Genomic DNA, 21,295 nt, shown 5'->3' with positions numbered 1-21,295 from the left:
CCAGAGCGGGGAAGCCAGTCAGCTGGACAGATCTGCCTGTCTCTCACTGCTTCTCCTGAGCCAGTCCTCGGGGGGACGGGGCCCCAGCGCTCTCTTCCTCTCCTCCTCAGCTGGGCAGCCGGAGACTTCGGTGCGTGCAGTGCGTCCTGCGGGGGAGGCCTGCGGGAGAGGGTGGTGCGTTGCGTGGAGGCCCAGGGCAGCGTCCTGAGGACCTTGCCCCCTGCCCGGTGCAGAGCGCTGGCCCCACAGCCGACGGTGGTGGAAGCTTGCAACTCCCAGCCTTGCCCGGAGAGGTGAGTGCGGGGGGGGGGGGGCGGGGGCGGGGAGGGGCTCCCTGGCAGGGCTTGTCCCCATACTGAGCCCTACCCTTTCTCAGTGTCCCCTCTGCCCAAGGACTCTGGCTGGGCCCCACCATCCCGAAGTGGCCAGCTTCAGAATTACTACCCAAGAGACCCTGGGCCGGCCATTTCTCTCTCTGAACCCCCAGTCCCTGTTCACGGAGGGGCTGTGAGGACCAAGTGAAGCCACACTAAAGCCATAAGTGTCCCTTGGTCATTACCATTGCCATCTCCACGGTGCCTCTCATCCCTTCAGTGTCTGAGCTGACAGCGGTTTCTTCCGGTTTGCTGCTAACTGGCTGGGTGTCCAGGTCAAGTCCCTTCCCTCTCTGGGCCCCAGCTTTGTTGCTTGTCCAGTGAGGAGGGGCTTGGCCTCCATCGCTGGTGGCGCACCCGTGGCTCGGGCTCCTTTGCCCCTCTCCTGTCCATGGCAGACCTGGGAATCACCGCCCTCTCCCACGGAGGCCCGCTCCTGCCTTGGGACCCCTCTTGCCTCAGCTCGGCCGGCAGGCACCCCCTGTCAGGATTGGCACGCCCGTGAAATGCAGTTGCCATCCCTGACCTGGGTGACCCGACTCCGTTTCTCGGCACCTGCTAGGGTGCAAGGAGTGATGTTACTCTCTGGACGGAGGCCCACCTTCCTCCCCGGAAGGCAGGCGGGTCAGGGCCCCTGTCCCGGCACCCGGGCTGCCTAGTGCAGTGCCGGCAGCAGCTCACCCAGCGGTTTCGGGAGAGGCCTTGGGGTTTTGCTTCTTTGTGGGGCTTATCTTGGATACTGGGGCACGGGTTCACCGCCTCCCTGCCCCGGGAGCTGGGCTGTACCTACAGCCCAGTGAGAGGTAGGGCCTGCTGTCTGTCCTGTCCGCAGGCGGGAGGGGTCAGACGCATGCTCGTCAGCGTGTGGAGCAGACCCGGCTTTGCGGAATAGGACATGTGTGCGCGGGGCAGAGGGCCCGGAGGCCCTGGCCACGACTGGGCCCTGCTCTACAGATGAGAAGCTGCCTGCCCTCGAGCCCTGTGTGGCCATGGCCTGTCCTTCAGGACCGGGCCACGTGAGTGTCCTGAGCACAAGGGTACCCCGGGCTATTGGGGGCTTATCTGACCAGGAGAATGGGGAGCATGGGTGCTCTTCCGCAGTGCCGCTGTGTACTGGACCCCCTGGTCAGAGGATGAGGCTGGGGAGAAAGCTCAGGGCCGCTCCCTGCCCCCACTGGCAGGCCGGCCCAGGCCCCAGGCCCCGTTAGAATGCTGCCAGTTCTCTGCTACACAAAACAGCGCTGCTACGCTCCCGCCTGTTGCCTGGGGCTCTGGCTGGGGGGCGTCGCTTGCAGACAAGGGTACTGGCCAAGCCTGGGTCCTCGAGGCAGGTGGGGATTGCAGGGCCAAGTGTGCCTGCCAGTCTGGCTCCTGAGCCCCAGCCTCAGCCCTGCCCCACGGTGACCGCGCATGCTGGTACAGAGGCCAGGGCGGGTGGTGTGGTGAGGGCATCCTCCGGCAGCCAGGAGCGAGTCTCCCCAGAAAGGAGCAGCAGGGAGGGGCCGCCTTTGGGGTGATGGTGACCACTCTGCTCTGTCCTGAAGTGATTGAGAGGGATGGGGTGGAGGACCAGGTGCTCAGGGATCCAGAAGGGGGAGGCCCAGACCCACCAGCTTGTCCTTGTTCCCTGCAGCCAGACCCCCGGTCTCTGGAGGAGGAGGCCACATCCCCGCCGGGCAGTGCCAGGCTGGGGGCTCACGCCGCACACGTGTGGACGCCCCTGGCGGGGCCGTGCTCTGCCTCCTGTGGTCGAGGTGAGGCCCCAGGGCTCATTCGCTAACTCTTACCTGCCTACATTTTGCCTGGTTCTAAAAAGCATTTGAATTGGCGTGCAGAGAATCCAGGCTAGGTCAGAACATGACATCATCTATAAGGAGGTTGGGGCGAAGTACGGAAAGCCATGCGAATGTCTTCGTTGCTTGGCTGAAAGACAGGAAAGACGATAAAACTGGGCAATATTGGCACGCAAGTATATTTCTTAAGGTCTAGAAAAGCGGCGAGAGAAGGGCCCCAAACAGCTCTGAGCTTCCTGGCAGCCGAACCAGAGGAGCAAAATTTAAAATACGTGCGGTTCTTAAGCTACGACCCTCAGCACTTGCTCAGTGAAACTTGTGCATGTTTTAGAATCAAGGCCAGAGATTGTTCTTCTGAGGATAGTCCTAAAGGAGAGGTTCAAGGAAACGGACACTAATAACATCTTCGTTATAAACACAGTAAGAGGTTGTCAAAGAGCAATTCTCATAAAGTAACGATAAACAACAGCGGCTACTGCTTGGGTACCTGCTAGGGGCCAGGCACTCTGTAGCTCTGCTTTAAGAGTCTATATAAACATCCCCGCAAGTGAGGCACCATCAGGTGAAAAATCTGAGGCTCAGAGAGGTTAAGTCACTTGTCCAAGGTCACACAGCTGGTAAGTGGCAGAGTCAAGACTCGAACCCAGGTGGGCCTTATCTGCTGGAGCTCTCCAGAGAGCTGGGCACCCGTAGTTCTTGTCGAACCCTCCTCTTGGGGCTCGGGGTCTCTGCTTCCTCCCTGCAGGCCTGATGGAGCTGCGCTTTGCGTGCATGGACTCTGCCCTGGGGACCTCTGTCCGGGAAGAGCTATGTGACCTGGAAAGCAAGCCTGGGAGCCGGCAGGAGGCCTGCCAGGCTGCCCCTTGCCCGGCTTGGTGAGTGAGGGTGGAGACTATGCAGGGGGGGTGGGGGCAGCAGCCTGGGTCCCTTTGGGAGGAAGGAGTCTCACCCGGGGGTGTAGCCTCCAATGGAGCGCTGGCCTTCTTACTGCAGGTGGGAGACCCGAGCCTTGGCACCGTGCCCAGTGACCTGCGGAGGGGGACGGGTGCCACTGGCCGTTCGCTGCGTGAGGCTGGACCACGGCCGCCGTGTCCCCCTGCCTCACTCTGAGTGCTGGCAGGTGCCCAGGCCCCACCCCGTTGAGGACTGCAGTCCGGAGCCCTGCCCAGCCAGGTGGGGCCCTTCCCAGGGAGACAGTGGTCCTAGGCATGCATCCTTGGAGGTGGCCTCATCACCTCCCTGTAAGCTCCTGACGCTCGGTGCCCTCACCTGCAGGCGTGGGTCCATTGGTGTCCTAGAAGGCTGTGGTGGCTTTAAAGCATGTGAGTCGCATCACAGGGGATCTGGGATGCTGTGGGCACATGTGGCTGGTGGTTCATTTGTCATCACTTGCTCTTCACTGAGCACCTGCCATGCCCAGCGGCCGTTCTGACAGTAGGGACACAGCAGTGAGCAGGACAGACGGGCACCCCGGCCCACGCCAGGGACAGAGGGGAGGTGGAAGAGAAGTGACACAGACCTGGAGACACGGTTTGACGGTGGTACTGGTGTGACATGGCAAACACAGTGGGAAGGAAGATAGGGAGTGCCAGCCAGGCCCAGTCGGGGGCTGGCATTCCTATTAGCGACAGACATCTTCGCAGGCCCTCTGGGGTGCCCTGCCTCTCCCCCACCTGCCCTTTGAACACATCAGTTTGCCCTCAGCTTTCTGTCTGTAAAATGGGCTCTTTGGAATGTACTGTCCACTGTGCCCAGCCTGTCGGTGGAGATGTAAGGGTGACCCTCAGAGGAAGGACCTCTCCAGGCCCTTCCCAGTCTGGGGAAATGAGGGGGGGCCCCGCTCCCCTAGGTGTCCCCCCACTGACTCCAGTCCGCCCCGGGTGGCGGTACGAGCTGACAGCGTGCCGCGCGAGCTGCGGGCGAGGGTTTGTGCAGGGGATGCTGTATTGTGCACGGGCCCACGAGCAGGACGAGGATGAGGGGATCCTGCCAGATGCCCCGTGCCAGGGGCTGCCTCGCCCAGAGCAGCAGGAGGCCTGCAGCCCAGAGCCCTGCCCGCCCAGGTCAGCAGCCCTGAGGTGTTGAGGAATTAGCCCGAGGTCCTGGAGTGTGCAGACACCAGGCTGATCGCCGCGGGGCGTATAGGGCGGCTCTGGCCTGGGAGACAGTCCTCGAGAAGCAGGACTCCCTGGCAGGCTACACTAGGAGTCAGAGGTGGCGTTCCAACAAACTGCAGGCGTCCCTGCCCGTTCTCACCGGGGTGTGGGCATGGGGAGGGCTGGAGAGCGTCGCAGGGAGAAGGCAGCATTTAAGTGGAGCCCGAGGGTGGTCCCAGCTGGGGCATGGGACCGAATAGCTCAAGCCAGCCAGGTCCAGAGGCAGGGTCGGAGCCTGCCGGGGGGTGGGGAAGAGCAGGGACAATCACCCGCCTTATTCACGGTGCTCTCATAGCTACTGCTTTGGGGGCGTGCACTTTCACCAGTGCAATGCTTTTCTGTATCATCCGGAGAGGAAGGGAACAGTCATGTGCCACCACCAGATTTAATAGATGTGCTCTGTTGCCCACTTTCCTTCAGGTCGGTCTCCTTGGCTTTAGAGAAATACACCGTTACAGATAAGAATTCATTTAAATTAAAAGCCTTAGCTCATCTGTGATTTATTTGGGGTGTGTTGCGAAGTAGGGAGCATCCTTTATTTCTCCAAATCATTAACCGAATTTCCCCCAGACGGTTCCTTTATCATGTCCTAGATCCTTGTGTATGTTGGGGGATCTGTGTCAGTGCTTTCTATCAGGTTCTGGTGTTTGTAATCCCCTGCCCATCCCCGTCTCTGTATCAGATTGTTTTAAATACTGTAGCTTTATGGTCCATTTACCACCCGCAGGTGTCTCTTGGCTTCTTTGCTTGTGCTGAAGCCCCTTGACTGTGCGGCACTTTCATTTATACGGGAATTTATCTGGGACTTATATGGGAATGTGACACATGCATGGGCTCGGGCTACTCCGCGGATGTCACCGTAGCCGCATCCTCCTTGATGTTCCTGCCTCCGGGCTTCTGAGCCTACCTTCCCCCTGTGTGAACGTGTCTTCTCTGCATATCCTTTCGTCCAGGCTCTGCTCAGAGCACTGCAACAGCGAAGTGGGGAGTCCTCCCCGAGCACCGCTCCCGAAGGGCACACTCTGCCACGCCACGGCTCTCGGCTCTGTCTTACTGTACCACCCAGCATTTCTTTCTCTGCTGTCTGCCCCTTCCTTTGAGCCGAGTGTCTTCTCCACCAGGGGCGATTCTGCCTCCCATGACACATGTGGCAATGTCTGGAGACATTTTCAATGTCACTACTAGGGAAGGGGGATTGCTAGTGGCCTCTGGTGAGTGGGTGGAGGCCAGGGGTGCCTCTGAATGTCCTGCACAGCACAGATGCCCCCACAACAGAACCGCTGGCCCCAAAGGTCAGTGGTACCACGGTGGAGGAGCATATGTGCTCTGAAGGGCGGCGTGGGGGTCTTGGTCTGGTTCAGTCCATCTCCCTAGTGTCTAGAACACCGCCAGGCCCACTGAAGTCATCACCCAGCCAGGAGGCGGCACAGTGTCACGATTAGGGCTCCCTGGGTTCGGTCCCAGCTCTGAAACGTCAGCTGTTATCATTTGTTGAACAATTACAAGTTAACACAGGCAGCGTTGACCGATGTTGAGATTTGTTGTGCCTTCTCCTGGAGCCTCTTTTCCTGCATCCCGGTTACTTGGATAACAGAGGAACGGTGAGCTGTCAACGGGAAGGGCTCGCCCTCCCTGGGCTCAGGGCCGCACTCTGGACCTTTACTTCTTGCAGGTGGAAAATCGTGTCCCTTGGCCCATGCTCTGCCAGCTGTGGCCTTGGTACCGCCACACGCTCCGTGGCCTGTGTGCGGCTCAGCCAAGGCCAGGACACGGAGGTGGATGGGGCGGCCTGTGCGGCTCTGGTACGGCCTCAGGCCAGCATCCCCTGCATCATCGCTGAATGCACCCACCGCTGGCATGTCAGCGCCTGGATGCAGGTAAGCGCTGGGCCGGGGGTGGGGGCATGTGTCCACTGAGGGTCCTCATGCACGGGGACCCTGGGGGCCTTGAGTCATTGTGATCCCCTGAAAGGAGGGGGAGAGTGGGGTGGGAGGAGGTAGTCAGGGTATCTAGAGCTGGAAGACACGGCAGGGCCTCGAGACCCAAGGGGCAGGTCTAGGCCAAGGTCTGGAGACACCAGGACATGAAGGGGAAGGTAACTCCATCCCACACCTTTGCCTTTCTGGGGCCGTCCCATGCCCAGTATACCTCGCCAGGTACTAGAAAGACAAAGGTAAATGGGGTTAGGTCTCCTGCTGGAGGCACTGGCTCATGGTGTTGGGGGGAGAAGAGGCAAGGCAGACAGCCGCCACCGCCATGGATTGGAGGACTCTGGGCATCTGGGTCGGGTAGAGACAGGAGCTCGGAGGAGGGCAATGCGGGGCAGGAGGGCAGGGTGGGTGCCAGCTGCTGAGCCTCAGTTTCCTCATCTGTGGAATGGAGATGTGCTCGCCTCCTGGGCTGCGCAAAGATTAGATGAGATCATTCATGGCCAGTGGTCACCGCTGCCCGCGATGCCCTCTGGCAAGGTCAGCCTCAGCTCCCTCTCCTCTTTCCTGGCAGTGCTCTGTCTCCTGCGGAGATGGCATCCAGCGCCGGCATTACGCCTGCCTTGGACCCCAGGCCCAGGCACCTGTGCCAGCTGGCTTCTGCCAGCACTTGCCCAAGCCAGCCACGGTGCGGGGCTGCTGGGCCGGGCCCTGTGTCGGGCAGGGGACTCCCAGTCCGGCGCCCCGCGAGGAAGCCACTGCTCCAGACCAGGCTGCTGCCGGTGCTTCTCCGGAATGGCCTCAGCCCCGGGCCCACCTCCTCACCCCAGCTCCCCTGGTTCAGGGGCTTCTGCCTGGGCCCCAGGAAAGCCCAGCTGAGTCCAGTTATGTTCTTCAGCTTTTCTGTCTGGGCGGCTGGCTGGCTGCAGGAGGGGCTCGCAAAGGCACCTCCATTGGGAGAGCTGGGACCAGCTCCCTGTGGGGACCCTCTCTGTGGGATCCCTTGGATCCCTGGGATGTGGGTGGCTGGGCTGAAGGGATGGGCTGGGGAGGTGGCACTCTGGGCTGGCACTCTTCTTCCACTTTGGTTCCGCTGCCAGAGGGCAAGCTCTCTTTTATTATCATCAAGGGAAAGGGACCTGAGGTTTCACAGAGTCAGACCCTCTGTGGGACTCAAAGCCATGCCCTGCTGTCTACACTGCCTCCCTCTCACCGGCACATCTGGAAGCGGCTCTGGGCCCTGGATGGAGACACTGGGACCCATGTGGCTCCCTCCCCTGACCTAAGCATGCTTCTGGTGGGGCCTAGGAGGATGCCAGCCACCCCACCTGCCAGGCTTCCCCCTAACACGGAAACCCCCGGCCCTGCCCTGCGGGGGGGGGGTGCCCCGCCCAGAAGCCCTGTTAACCCATGCTCCTGCCGTCTTTCCAGGCACCTGTGGCCAGCAGCACCTTGAGCCGACAGGAACCATTGACATGCGAGGCCCAGGGCAGGCCGACTGTGCGGTGGCCATTGGGCGGCCCCTGGGTGAGGTGGTGACCCTGCACGTCCTCGAGAGCTCCCTCAGCTGCAGTGCTGGTACGTCTGGGGCCGTGTGCACAACTGCTGCTGGCGTCAGGCCGCCCGGCACCAGGGAGCATGATCCCGGCCTGCCCCGCTCCCGGCAGGACGTGCCACATGCAGCTGCACCTGGAATCCTCGTGGCTGTCCCGCGACTTAGAGTCACATAGCCGGGTCGTGGGAGGGACCCGCCCCCGCCCCCGCCCGCGGCTCGGTCTGCCCCAGGCCCACTGTGCGGCCGGCCCTCACCGCACTGCCGCTTCCTAGGGGACATGTTGCTGCTTTGGGACAGGCTCACATGGAGGAAGACGTGCGGGAAGCTGACCGGCATGACTTTCAGCTCCAAAGCCAACACGCTGGTGGTGAGGCAACGCCGCGTGCGGCCTGAAGGCGGGCTTGTGCTGCGGTATGGGAGCCAGCCTGCCCCGGGCACCCCCCACAGAGGTATGGCGGGGCGCCAGAGCCTCCCCCCATCCCTGCAGGGTGTCAGGGTGGGCACTGCTGCCCACGGGGCGGCTGGCTGGGCAGAGAGGGCACCGACGGAGAAGGAGGAGGGCCCCCCCAGCTCCCCGACCCCAGGATGAGGTCCCAGCACGTGTGCTGCGGCCCTTCCTCGCCGGGGCCTGGCAGTGACATGGGTGGACATGGGACTCTGACATCCTTACCCTGTCACTCAGACCGCCACCATGGCCCCCGCCTTGGCCCTCATGTTCTTCAAGACCCTTCAGGTTCCTCTGTGCGCAGCTTCCCCTCGCCCCCTGCCCTGTTCCAGTACACCGTCCTCTTGGCTCAGCGCGCACAAAGCTGGTGTATGCACACATACTTGTGCATGTGTGCACACACACACCTCATGGAGGGGATGGCATCCCACAGCCCCCTGGTGTCCTCCAGTAGCCCTCTGGAGGCCTCTGGGACTTGCCCTCTCCCAACAGCCCAATCTGGCTAAACATGGCTTCCCTAGCCAGTTCCAGAGGTTTTTGGGATCCCCCTGGCTTTGCCTCTACAGAGATGTGACACCGTCCCCACATCTCTCAGTGCCCTCACTGAGAGCACAGGCATTGAGTGCCCAAGGGGCTGGCTGCCCCTTCTCACAGCTCCTCACTTCCTGGCCTCATGCACATGGACTCTTGCCTCCCTGGGGACCTCGGGGTGCACGCAGGCAGGACTCAAGTGGGCTCCTAATAATGGCAGTGGCCTTTGTGACAGGTTCAGTGTTAAGCACTTTTGCACATGTGACTTCTTTGAGTCCTCCTAAAAGCCGCTGTCCCAGCATGTGCCATTGTTACCTTCACTCTACAGCAGGGGGTGGGGGGGGACTGGAGCGCAGAGCACTGAAAGCCTTCGCCTAGGGTCACAATGGTAGAGAGTGGTAGAGGTGGGGTTCTGTGGCGGCTTCTGTGTGGGAGACCTGACCTCGACCACAACATCGTATTGCCCCCCCTCACTGCTCCCCAGCTGTGAGGTGCCCTGGCCTCTGGCATTAGTGGTCTTTTCAGGGGCTCCTAGGACCTGAGGTGGTCCACACCCAATCCATCCTCTTGCTCTTCTCTGCAGACTGTGACATGCAGCTCTTTGGACCCTGGGGTGAAATCGTGAGCCCCTCGATGAGTCCTAATGGGAGCAACTCAGGGGGCTGCCGCATCTTCATTAACGTGGCCCCACAGGCCCGGATTGCCATCCATGCCCTGGCCACTGACATGGGCACGGGAACTGGTGCCAGCTACATCTCAGTAAGGCCACCAGGATGGGGACAGGAATGGGCTGACTTTTGCTGATTCTAGACAGCTGTCCCCGGGGATGGAAACCGGGGGTACCATACTAGAGGATCCCCTGAGTTTGCTCAAAAACCTCAAAATCATTAGTGAAAGAATGGGAGAGATGAATTTCCTCCACTTATCAACAAATGTTTATTGAGCTCTACACAAGAGTGAAATAGAAAAGAACTTTTCTGATGTAGACCCAAGACTGAAGCATAATTTTAGACCCTGATATAACTTTTCCAGAAGAGTGGGCCAATCCCTCCCCCCACGAGGTTCATGTGTTCTGGGAGAACTGTCCTCTGCAAGGTGTCAGCTCCCCCACTGGAGGCAGCCTGGCTTCTGGAATCCCAGCTCTGGCACTCTGGCTGTGTGTCCTTGAGGAAGTAGGACAACTTCTCTGAACCTCGGTTTCCTGGGTAGAATAGTAGTGTCTTCCTGATCGGGCTGTTGTGTGAAGACTGAATGTGTGAAGACTGAGTGTATGATGCTTGTATATTAAAGGCTCCATGAATGCTGGCTAGTTACCATTTGGGGCTGCCCCTTTCCCCTCAGATCCGGGACATCCACAGCCTGAAGACGATGACATTCCGTGGGCAGCAGGCACTCTACTGGGAGTCAGAGGGAAGCCAGGCTGAGATGGAGTTTAGCCAGGGCTTCCTGGAGGCGCATGCCAGCCTGCGGGGCCAGTACTGGACCCTCCAATCTAGAGTGCAGGAGCCGGGCTGGGCCGTGCCCTAGCTTCCTCTGCAAGCACATACCTCCAGGGACCTGTGGGCACAGTGGGATGCCTCCTTCAGATCCTGGAAGAGAAAGGAAGGGGGCTGACATTTATGAGCACCTGTTAGGTGCCCGTCGAGCCCCAGGGGGTTGACTCTGGTCTCTGAGTGCTTTCCAATTTGGATCCCTCCAATCTTAAGTATCTATTTTAGGGCCTCCTCCAACATGCAGAAGGCTAGGCGGTGGCAAGCAGGGACTGGACCCTCTGGAAAGGCAGTCTCCCGCCTCTCTGTACCAATAAACGGAATGTGCACTCTGAGTAGCGTTTTCTTCACATAACCTGTCCAATCTGGCTTGAAAGCCCACCCCACGGCATTGTCGGGATTCCCCTGCAGCGGTCGGGCTCCAGACCCATTCCTGACCTGAGCAAGCCCCACGCCACCCCTTAGCGGTCTTCCTTTTTGCTACCCAGGGAGGAGGGGCGAGGGACTGTAGATTCAAGAATGGGCCCCCCCCCCACCCTGGCGCACCTGTTAATTCTCTGCGAAGCCCCGCCCCTGTGCTAGTCCCTCTGGGAGGATCTGGCCACTCAGAGTGCCAGGGCCACCGCGCCCCGCCCCTATGCTAATGAGCGAGCCCCTCCGCGCCCCTCGCCACCGCCCTGCGAGGCCCCGCCCCCTATGCTAATAAGCGTCCGCCTCTCCCACAAGGCAGCGCGCCGGGCCGACGCGGCCGGCTCCGGAGCCTTTTGTGAGGGCTGCGGGCTGCGCCAGACGGCGGCACCATGAGCGGCTCGGGCGGGGCGGCGGCGGCGGCCGTCAGTTCCGCGCCGCCCGCGCAGGACGAGGGCATGACGTGGTGGTACCGCTGGCTGTGTCGCCTGTCGGGGGTGCTGGGGGCCATCTGTGAGTACCCGGCCCGGTGGAAGGGCCGGCCCCGCCACCCACCGCGCATGCGTATCCGGCCCCGCCCCCTCTGGCGCGCCCTCGCGGGGAGGGACTGGGTGGGTGTGGGGGGGCTTTGCGGGGCGGGCGCGGAACCGACGCCCGGCGGTTGCTATGGTTACCGGCAGAGCCGCTGGGCGGCTCCGGGGACGTTCCGGGAGGGAACGTGAGCTCCCGAGGCCACGTCGCTGCCCCCCGCCGCGTCCGAGCGCGAGCACGGCGCGGCCTTTGCGCCGGGGCGGGGGGCTTTCCGAGACATCCCAGGTGCCGCTCGCCCGGCGCCGGTTCAGCCCGGCCCAGAGGCAGCCTCACCTGTTGACTTGGGCGTGGGTGGGGGCCACAGCGATCCTAACCTTTGGGCGAAGGTTGTTGATACGTGGGGCGGATGGTGCCAGAGGACAGGCAGTCCCCGAGGGAGGGCCGGGCAGTGAGCCGAGGGGACGCGGCCTCTCATCTGGGTCCTCACTGTCCATCCGGAGGCCAGCGCGTTCCCTCTGCTGGCCACTCTGCCTCAGCGCCTCTTCTCTCCGCTTCTCGTACCCCCCAGCGCCATCCCCGACACACATCCTGACACAGCCCCAAAAGAACATGAACAGGAAGGCAGACATGCTACAGAAGTAAAATAAAGATCCTATGGCAGGTCTTCCTAAGGCGGATATGCGTCTAGTGTTTGAATGGCCCGTTCTCCTCTCCTCTGCCTGCGGCCGTCCACTTTGGGAATTGCTGGAGGAGAGGGCACCTCTCCCAGACTTGAACGAGTGCCCGCCTGGCAAAGAGGGCTGGGGCAGGGCAGATCCTGATCAAGTCTGCCAGAAGGAACACTTTTCAGGGTCCCCGTCCAGCCCTACAGTCCTGTGGGGTGGGTGGATGCTGGAAGGACCTTCAGGAGTGCAGGGGTGGGGGTGTGCGGCTCAGGCAAGGCACGTCCTTATCCAGAGGTGATAGTGGGAAAGGCCCCGAGTCCCCGCCACTGCTGGTGGAACAAGCATGATTTTGACTCTGGAGGAGAGACTGGTGGCTCCAGGTCAGGCCTTAGATAAGATCTTCTCAAGTTTGGTTGGCTGTTTTCCTTGCAGATCAGAGTGGGGGTCCTGTAGCGAGTGACAATGGTTAGTAGGGGACAAAGGTTCTGACGGTGGCCTGTGGGCCGTCATCTTCCCACTCTCTTGGATTCTTGGATTCAGCAGCCCTGCTGACTCCCTGGTTCACTCTGGTATCCCATACAGTTCTGTGTCTCTCAAAGTGGGGTACCTGGGCCTCCCTAGGACTTCATGGTGTTGGGGCTACAGATGAAGCACCAGGAGAAACTTGTGGCATCACCCTGAAATGTCAGTTTCATCTGAAGATGGAGGGGGGAGGGGATTGTTATGCAAATATCGACTAGCATACCACAGGGTAGAGCTCGAAGCACGCAGGAGTTTTAGGGGTGGGGGCACCTGGCTGGTGCAGTTGGTGGCATGTGCGACTCTTGATCTTGGGGTTGTGAGTTCGAGCCCCATGTTGGGTGTAGACATTACTTAAAAATAAAATTTAAAAAAAAGGCTCAGGGATGAAACAGGAATTCAGATAAGGGTTGTGCTTCTGGCTGATCAGTTCAGGGTGGGGTTGCTCTCCTTGCCGGTGGGGGCCTCAGAGAGCATTAACTCAGGGTCCCAGCAGTCGTGTAGAGGCCTTAGCCTGGCAGGAAAGAGGACTGTACAGGTTGCCTCCCTAGCTTAGCAAGACCATTGGAAACTCCAGGGGCATCTTCCAGCCTTGATTGTTACCGGGCTCCTGACTGGAGCCTTTCTGTCTGGGTGGAAACCTGGTTCTCCCCCAGGGGTGGCTCTTGGTAGGACAGTGGGGGGAGGGCCGGAGCTGGACGTGAAATGCTGGCTGCCGCAGGTGTCCGGGGAGCCCAGGCACAGCCGAGAGCCGGGAGGATGCAGTACTGTGTTGTGGGTGCTCATGGCTGTGGCTCTGGGGGGCCTTGCTGCCTGAAAGCCTATGTGCCACGTCCAAGGGGAGCTCCGCCTTTTTAGTAGGCAGAATGTGCCTCTGTCCTTTTAGGAGGAGGACACACGAGGGCAGTCCCTCTGCAGTTTGGGCTCACTTCCTCTGGTTTCCTCCTCCATCGCCTGCAGCCTGCCTAGGATTTCAAGGGAAAACAACAGGAGAATTCCAGACCCAGTCAGGGATCAGGTGCGGAGGAGCTGCTGCAAATTTAATGAACTGGTTGCTAATTGCTGCCTCGGGGCCCAGCTTCCAGCCCCACCCCAGCAAGGGCCTGGGCTAGGTGCCGGGCTGGGTGCCAGGCTGGGTGCCAGGCTGGGAGCCAGGGCCCCGGAAGTGCCTGGCCGGCTCCTGGAGTTCTGGTGAAGCGGGGCCCAGAGGCAGCTGATGTGTGCAGGGGTGGAGGCGGGTATGGCACACCCTGCCTGTGGGGTGTGCTCCCGGGCATCAGGGCCTGGTATTTCAAGGGGTGGGTGGGCCGGGCTGGGGCACTTGCCTGTGTGCACGAGAGAACACAGGCCTAAAAAAGGGACGAGAACATCCTCAGCTGGTGTGCAGGTCACAGCTGGCATGGTCACCCAGGTCTACCTGGTCCTGATTTCTGTTCCGAGAGAGGCAGTCCTTGTCCCAACCAAAATCCAAGCCACATTTCCGCGTCAGAGGGTTTCTTATGTGGCCAGCCCTGCGAATGGTGGGCCTGCGCCCTCCAGACTCTTCCTTCTTTTCATCCTCAGTACCTTGCGGTGGGTACGGGTACAGCTGGGGTTCAGAGGCAGGCCCTCCCAGCCCTGGATTGGACAGAGGGTGAGACGCCCTCCAAGCCAGCCAGCCACACCCTTGCTGTGGGGCCTGGAGCCAGCCACTTCATGTCTCTGAGCCTGCATCCTCCCCGAGGACGGGGAGCGGTTACATTGGTCTCACTTGTCTCAGATGGCAGCGGGGAGACTTGGAGGTGCTGTGGGGGAAGCAAGTGTCGGGTGTTGGAAGGGGTCTGCTGGAGGTCCTTCCTGGCAGACTCTGTCCCTTTCTCCCTGCTAATTTCTGCTGCTGTCTCGTTCCCAAGCTTGCGCCATCTCCGGCCTCTTCAGCTGCATCACCGTCCACCCTCTGAACATCGCGGCTGGCGTGTGGATGATGTGAGTAGCCTCGTGGCTGGCTTGCCCAGTGGGGCCGGGGGCATGTGGATTTCTGGTCGCCGTGCGGGTCTTCACCTCCTTCATATGTGCCATGTTCCGTCTGCCTGATTCTCTGCAGGGCCAGGCCTTTATTGGGTTTAGGGCCGGGGTCACAAATATGTCCTGGCCGTCCACTGAGCCAGACTGTGTAGGCACCATGTCCGCTCCCATGGGCCTGGCCTCTGGGAGCTCGGGGGGCCATCAGGGCTGGTCGAGGATTGGGTTGGAGCCTGGTGCTGGGATCAGGAGCTCCAGCTCAGAGGCGGGCAAGCCACAGACAGGGCAGATGAGAGCGGGTGCCGGCTCAGGTGGTTAGAATGCCCTGGATGGATTCCCGCCCACCTCCTGCCAGGGTAGGTCGAGCCCATGGGAAATGAAAGCAGGGGTGAGTGCTGGCCAGTGCAGCTCCGGCCGCATCTGAGCCATCCAGCACGCGTGAGCGGTGGCTGTGCACCAAGCCCTGTGGGCCTGGCTGGAGAGGGGCCCTGCCCTCTGAGAACTCAGGCCAGGGGTGAGGCTTGCTGGGGTGGGGCCCAGAGTCGTATGGAGCGTGGGGGGTCGAGGCGCTGGGCCGATGCTTCAATGGGCAGAGTCAGGAGACGGGCTGGCCTGGCTGTGGAAGGGGTGGGAGGACTGGTCTCTACGGGAGGCTGGGGAGAGCTGAGGGGAGGAGTATGGTTCGTGCAGAGTCCCTGCTCTGGGCTCAGGTGGGCTCCTGGGGCACCCACTTGAGTTTCTGTCGAAGGTAGGTCATGAGGGCCCAGTGTCTGTGACTGTGACCCAGCCATGGAGAGCACAGAGACTGGAGCAGACCCCTCAGTCTGTCCCCACGGGTCAGCTGTCTCCAGCTGGAATGCAGGAAGGCGGGATGGGGGGGAGAGAACACTGCACCACAGGGCTTGCTAAGCTCCCTCCTCCCTGTGTGGGCTTGCCGAGGGTCAGCCCTCAGTGACTGTGGACGGACTGACCTGCGGCTGGGGACAGCTTTCCCAGTGCTGATGGCCACCTCGGGGACAGGGGTGATCATGCTAGGAGCTGAGTGGCGGCCAGCTGTCTGCTCAGGGCTCTGTGTGGAGGGGCTCGCTGCATGCTTACAGGGGTGCTGGGATGCGGGGGTGTTGTCTCCTTCAAGGACAGAGGGGTAAAGGGAAGGCCAGATTCTTCCTCCGAGTGTTCAGTTTGGTTAGGGAGGCTGGTGTGTGGGCAGTGGTTCAGTAGAGGCCCTGAGAGGGAGACGTGGGGGGTGAGAGGAGTGGCATTCCGGTGCTGGGCATTGGGGACCCCCTCATCCCCTCAGGCCTGTCAGCCTGCTGCCCTCTTTCTCTGCCCTCCAGCATGAACGCCTTCATCCTGCTGCTCTGCGAGGCGCCCTTCTGCTGCCAGTTCATTGAGTTCGCGAACACCGTGGCGGAGAAGGTGGACCGCCTGCGCTCCTGGCAGAAGGCCGTCTTCTACTGCGGGTGAGGGGCCCCGGGGCAGGCTGGGACCGCGCGGACGTTGAACCCTCCAGGGCCCCTGACATGGTTTCCCCAGACTCAGGGACCCGAAGGGTAGGCGATGTGTCATGGTCAGCGCGGGGGGGACTGTCGGCAAGGATGAGGCTGGGAGAGCCTCGCGCAGAGCCCTCTGGCGATGGCTGCTGTGCAGTGGGACCCAGCAATGGCGCGGCTGGGGGGCAAGCCCACCGCCACAGTCCGCCACGCTTCAGACATGGGGGGTGAGCCCACCGCCGCAGTCCACCACACTTCAGACGTGGGATGCGGGCGCCCCGCGGCCTGCTGTGTGATAGAGGAAAGTGAGCCGTGCCTGGAATGTTGGCCCGTCATTTGGGAGTTGTTCACTAGATTCTGGTAGGTTCATAGGATATGTCTGTGGGCAGCCTTTCAGGAGTGCGGTCCATCCAGGTGCCCTGACATGAGGGCAGGCTGCAGGACAGAAACGGTCACCTTCCTATATGCTTTCCTTGATTTGCCACTTGTAACAACAGGTTCTGTATGCAGCCCTGTCCACCTGAGTCATGAGGTTGAACTCATTTCAGGGTGTGTCTAATGCACAGAAGCTTCTAGAACAGTGCTCGTGCATAGGAGGCCCTCAGCAGCTTCTGGCAGCAACAGCAATAGTTACTAGGATTTAGGTTATCTTTAGAAATAAAAGTGGAGATGTTTATTCCAGAGGTTTCTTCCCCTTGTGGAGGCCAGGGGTTTTGACAGCACCAGACTCGAGTTCGTTCTGTTCTGGAGACACTTCCCCCTGGGTCTCCACCACAGAGGAGTACGGGCTCACAGAGTGCTGCCTGTCATTATGTCCTTTGCCTTGATCTTTATTTTTAAGAAATGTATTTAAAAACACTAACAGAAACGTATATTCATTAAAAATGATTTGGAAAATAGTAAAGCCCCAGTGCTTGGCGCTTTTTGGTAAGTTTTGTTCTGCTGCTCTCGGGTGGCGTTTCTGACACGGTTAGAACCATTTTAAGTAAATTTGTATCCTGCCTTTTTTCCACTTCGTATCATGATATAAACATTTTCAGGCACCACAGAGACTTGATGACGTCACTTTTAATCATGGGGATATTTATTCCACCGTGTACGTCCTGCTTTTCTTAACCTGTAAACCGTGGTGCAGATCAAACCATGATAACCCCAGAACTTTCTCTGCGATGCTTTTCTTAGGATGTATTTCCAGGTGTGGACTTACTAGGTCAGCGATCACGGTCACTATAATGGCTTCGGGATGTGACTACCTTGCTTTCCAAAGAGGTGATCCGAGTTTTGCCCCCTCCCCACCCTCCCGGTGCGCGCACCGTTTTACATCTGTGTCCGTTGTCAAGGAGCTGAGAGGTTTTTACAGACGTTTTTGCTAACTGCATTTTCTTTTTGGAAATGGTCTAGTTTACTTTTTATCTGTTGGCATCTTAACGTTTTACATGCTAGGTTCTATGTTTCCCGTAGTGAAGATTTCTCAGTGCTTTGTTCTATTTCCCACAAATATTTTTCCAGCCTGTTTGCCTTTGTTTTGACCGAAGATTCCCCCCACCATGGTCTTTTTGTGGGTGTGTCTTTTCTATTATTCTTTTATGACCTAGAAATTTTATGAGCACAGTAAAACCTCACGATCTCTTGTCCTGCCTGAATAGAGTCAGGTGGAACTCAGCTGGTGGCCCAGTCTTACCTTCTCTGTGCACAGGGTGCGTGCGGGCCGGTGAGGCCTCTGGGCAGACAGCCTGGCCCAGGCAAGCGACAGGAGAGGGTGCCGGTCCTCCAGGAGTGGTATCTTCCTGGCCTGGGTAACCCCAGCAGCTGGGGTTCCCAGCCAGAACCTAGAGTCAGCCCCATGGCTGCTCAAGCCAGAGCGGACACCTGCCGCCAGGTGGCGCCAGATGGAGGTCGGGACCAGATGGAGCTGGGGCCGCTCCCCCCACCACCACCCCGGGAACCTGGCAAGCAGGAATCTAGCTAAAACCCCATGCCTTGTGCAGTTGAAGCTTTCGGTTTTTGCTTGGTGAGATGTGGCCAGTTTTACTGCAGTACGAAGAGCTACCATGTGCTTGGTGCTGCTACTGCTCTGGGCATCGGGCTGTGTCCTTAACACGGGAGGAGCTCAGGGACTTTCCGAGTCACCAAACCACCAGGGGTGGAGTACCATGAGATTTTCTGGTCAGCCTGTTTTATGAACAGGGAGGGTGGGCTATCCCAGTGCTGTTTCACCCTTTGTGTACCACAGACCCCGTCGACGATCTGACGAAGGCTTTACGTCCTCTGCCCAGAAAATACACAGAATTTCGCAGACAAGTGCATGCAAGTCGAAGGACTTTCTGAAGCCTGGCTGTGAACCTGTGTCTGGACTGATTTCTAGGGACCCTTCCTGGACCTGGTGTCTGGGGAGGGGGCCCGGAAGCGGTGAGGCAGCCGTGGGGCAGGAGTACCCCCTTGACCTCTGCCTCTCTCCTAGGATGGCCATCATTCCCATCATCATCAGCCTCACCCTGACCACGCTGCTGGGCAACGCCATCGCGTTCGCCACCGGGGTGCTGTACGGACTCTCCGCTCTGGGCAAAAAGTGCGTGCGCCTCTCCCAGCCCCCGGGAGGAATCTTGACATCCTGCCTCCTGAAGTCTCTTGGGAAGGAGGGTCTGAGAGGGGCCCCTATTATCCCATTGTGGAAACTGAGGCACAGAGGTTGTCTAGGGTGTTCAGCTCTAGGGGACAAGAGCGGGAGGATTCATGGACTTCTGGCGGCCTGGCCATATATCGCCACAGCCAATAGTGGGGATGGCTGGTCTGTGGCTCGGGAGAGCCTCTTCCTCTGCCGTCAGAGCCCGGACTGCAACTCTGAATCCTTCTCTACCCAGCACCCCAGGCAGCCTGTGCCACTCTTAGATGGGACGTGTCTGCCATCCTGGCAGCAGGGTCTCTGGGGAAACCAGAGCCCAGCAGGGTGTCCCTGCAGGTCGTGCCTTGGTCATAGGCCAGGAGTCTGGTGGTGGCTGGGAGAGCTGTGTGCCTGGGGTCTTTCCCTTCTGTGATGTGGACTCACTCTCTCCCCAGGGGCGACGCGATCTCCTACGCTAGGATCCAGCAGCAGAAGCGGCAGGTGGATGAGGAGAAACTCACGGACACCCTGGAGGGGGAGCTGTGATGGGAGCTCCCTGCTCGCCCCGCTGGTTCTGTGTGGGCACGTCCTGCAGGGATTAGGCCTGGAGCATTGAACCTGAAGGACAGCCTGGAAGAGGAGCCTTTGCCTGGCTCCCATCAGCCTCTCTACACCTGTCCCTACACCTGGAGTCCTCTTCTGTCTTCTCCTTTCTCTAGCTTGGTGTCTCCTGGCCCTGGGCCTCGGCCAGCAGCAAGGAGATCTGCAGTGACAGCAGGCAGCCTCCGTGGTGACCCAGGCCACAGGGCTGGAAGCAGAGCACAGCCTGCAGGACCTATGCACAGATAGCCCACCTGGCCCCACCCCTCGCAGCTGGCCTGGCTCAGCCGGAAACAGGCTGCCATGTGTGTTTCCAGACTCCCACTGCTAGCAGAGCTACCGGGATCTGCTGAAGGCTGGGGAGGAGCTTCCCCCAGAGATGCTGGGCCTGTGCTGAGGGGGGAGATACGTCACCCGGGGCCCGGGCGTTGGGCAGAGTGAACCTCCTCTTGGCTCTCCAGGCAGTAAAGTATCCTGTAGGCTGAGTCCCTTGGGCCCCCTCTGTCCACCTGTCTTTGGGACAGAGCGGTGCCCTGCTGCCCATGGTCTCCTACCACTGCCCAGACCCCTCCCCGCCTTTCTGTTCTCTGTGGGAGCCCACAGCACTCCCGAGATGCTTCTCGAGTACCCAGAACGGCAGCCTTGGCAGCGGCTGGACGGTTGGGGAGTGCTCCCTTTCCTAGTTCCCTGGAAGCTTGGACAAGCCATTCCGGGGTATGTCTCATGGTCCTGGCCTGGGCCCCCAGGTTCTCCCCCCAACCCCCAAGGCCCTGGTGCTAAGGAAGTGGGGAGGGCAGGCTCTCCTCTCCCATGGGGCTGTTTGTCCACCTCTCTGATGTGGTCCTGCCATGTTAGCAGGGGCCCAAGCCCAGTTCGTAGGGCTAAGCTCGACCCACCGGTATTGCTGCCGGCCTGCCCCCGACCCTGCCTTTGGGAGCTGCTTGCCTTTGAGAACTGGGCAGAGGCCAGAGTTGCCTCCACCACCGTGAGCTGTCCCCAGGCCACCTGGGAGCGAGGCCTGTGCAGAGGGCGCAAGGAGGCGGCCCTGCCTGGGCTGTGCGCCGCCTCACCTGGCCTCCCTCCATGCCAGCGTTCCTGTGTCCCCCACGTAAGTCCGCCTGAGCCCGTTGACGGCTCCGCTTACTGGACTGGCCCCCAGCTGCCAAGCCTGTGTGATGGGGCCTGGCCGAGGCTGGGCGGCACTGGGCAGAGACGGGCTGGTGTGGAAAAGGCTCTCTCTGGGGCCCAGCTCTGCTCTTCCTTCTCCCGGGACCCTGGCTGTGCCTGCTCACAGCCCTGAGCTCAGCCCGCGCCCTGCTTTGTGGGAACCAGCTCTAGTGCCTGTCCAGGTCCTTGCTTCCCAGCAGGAATTCTCTTCTCGGGGCCTCGTTAGTGTTCGACAGCAGGAGGGGCAGTTACTGCCCTGGGGACATGTCAGAGGGCTCCTGGTCAGCAGTGGCCCCCCCGCGGCCTTCCAGAGAGCCTGACCAGGCTGAGCCCCAGGGCACTGTAGCGTGGCCAGCCTGGTGGGACACGTGCCTTCAGGGGTCCTCTGGGACCACCTTTCTCAAGCAAGTGCTGGGTTCAAAGGGCTCTAGACCTCTCCAGGCGGGCGGGACTGTGTGTGTGTGTGTGTCTGTCTGTCTGTCTGTCTCTTCTGCGTGTGCTGTAAGACCTGTCTACCTCCCAAGAGGAGCAAGGGCCCTGCCCGTCCCTCTTGGCTCATTCTTACCCAGGAAATGGGACACAGGGGTCACTTCTGCCCCGCCCACCTGCCCCTGCTGCAGGGGCCTCGCTGGCGGGGGTGTCCTGCAGGAGGATGGGGGGCTGGCTGTGTCCACGAAGGTTGCACCTCTACCCTGTCAGAAGTTGGGTGGGTGTTGGGTGGGCTCTAGAGGCAGGCGCAGAGGTGGGAGGGTCCTCCAACCCCTCAGTCACCGGCCAGGATGGACCGTCACGTGCCCAAGGTTCCCGGCAAGTAGGGCCAAGCAGTCCTGGAGCAGTGACCCATCCCTCAGTGCAGGGTGCCGCCTTGCAAGGAACATCTGTCCAGGTGGCAGAGGGGGCTGGGCCGCCAGGGCCCACTCCCGCCTCCATGGCTCTGGACTCTGTTGCCTGGGGGTCCTCGTTTTCTCTCAGTGTTTAGCTTGCATTTTGAGCAATAAAGCCTGGCGGTAGCTTGTACGCTCGCTCGCACGCTCTGC

The 21,295-nt window shown here is 60.4% G+C and overlaps 2 protein-coding genes across 2 annotated transcripts in view; both read left to right on the top strand.

Moving 5' to 3' along the window:
- The window catches only part of ADAMTS13 (ADAM metallopeptidase with thrombospondin type 1 motif 13), a 32,233-nt gene extending 21,626 nt beyond the window's left edge, over positions 1–10,607 (top strand). Inside the window, exons 22-33 of the mRNA XM_087869227.1 lie at positions 111–293; positions 1,207–1,390; positions 2,008–2,128; positions 2,913–3,042; positions 3,161–3,339; positions 4,047–4,230; positions 5,996–6,200; positions 6,826–7,135; positions 7,683–7,829; positions 8,079–8,255; positions 9,366–9,541; positions 10,124–10,607. Coding sequence (XP_087725353.1) covers positions 111–293; positions 1,207–1,390; positions 2,008–2,128; positions 2,913–3,042; positions 3,161–3,339; positions 4,047–4,230; positions 5,996–6,200; positions 6,826–7,135; positions 7,683–7,829; positions 8,079–8,255; positions 9,366–9,541; positions 10,124–10,309 — 2,182 coding nt within the window. The 3' untranslated portion in view covers positions 10,310–10,607. The remainder of the gene's footprint in view (positions 1–110; positions 294–1,206; positions 1,391–2,007; positions 2,129–2,912; positions 3,043–3,160; positions 3,340–4,046; positions 4,231–5,995; positions 6,201–6,825; positions 7,136–7,682; positions 7,830–8,078; positions 8,256–9,365; positions 9,542–10,123) is intronic.
- A 385-nt stretch (positions 10,608–10,992) lies between these two features.
- On the top strand, positions 10,993–21,287 carry CACFD1 (calcium channel flower domain containing 1). The gene is made up of 5 exons (XM_045771084.2): positions 10,993–11,193; positions 14,288–14,360; positions 15,734–15,859; positions 18,351–18,458; positions 18,947–21,287. Exons 1-5 carry the CDS (start codon positions 11,073–11,075, stop codon positions 19,035–19,037), a joined length of 519 nt encoding a protein of 172 aa, XP_045627040.1. The 5' UTR covers positions 10,993–11,072; the 3' UTR covers positions 19,038–21,287.
- The last annotated feature ends 8 nt before the right edge of the window (positions 21,288–21,295 follow it).

Source organism: Ursus americanus, chromosome 18 (genome assembly GCF_024610735.1).
Source record: "Ursus americanus isolate L20-20 chromosome 18, mUrsAme1.1.p, whole genome shotgun sequence".
Lineage (NCBI taxonomy): Eukaryota > Metazoa > Chordata > Mammalia > Carnivora > Ursidae > Ursus > Ursus americanus.
Note: the sequence above shows the minus strand (reverse complement) of the source record. Positions and strands in the feature narration are given on the sequence as shown.

Bases quoted from the DNA above. Each gene is read 5' to 3' on its own strand.
- CACFD1 (XM_045771084.2), top strand. From the start codon at position 11,073: ATGAGCGGCTCGGGCGGGGCGGCGGCGGCGGCCGTCAGTTCCGCGCCG. The intron at 11,194-14,287 runs GTGAGTACCCGG...CTCGTTCCCAAG, and splicing joins GGGGGTGCTGGGGGCCATCT to CTTGCGCCATCTCCGGCCTC. The intron at 15,860-18,350 runs GTGAGGGGCCCC...CCTCTCTCCTAG, and splicing joins AAGGCCGTCTTCTACTGCGG to GATGGCCATCATTCCCATCA.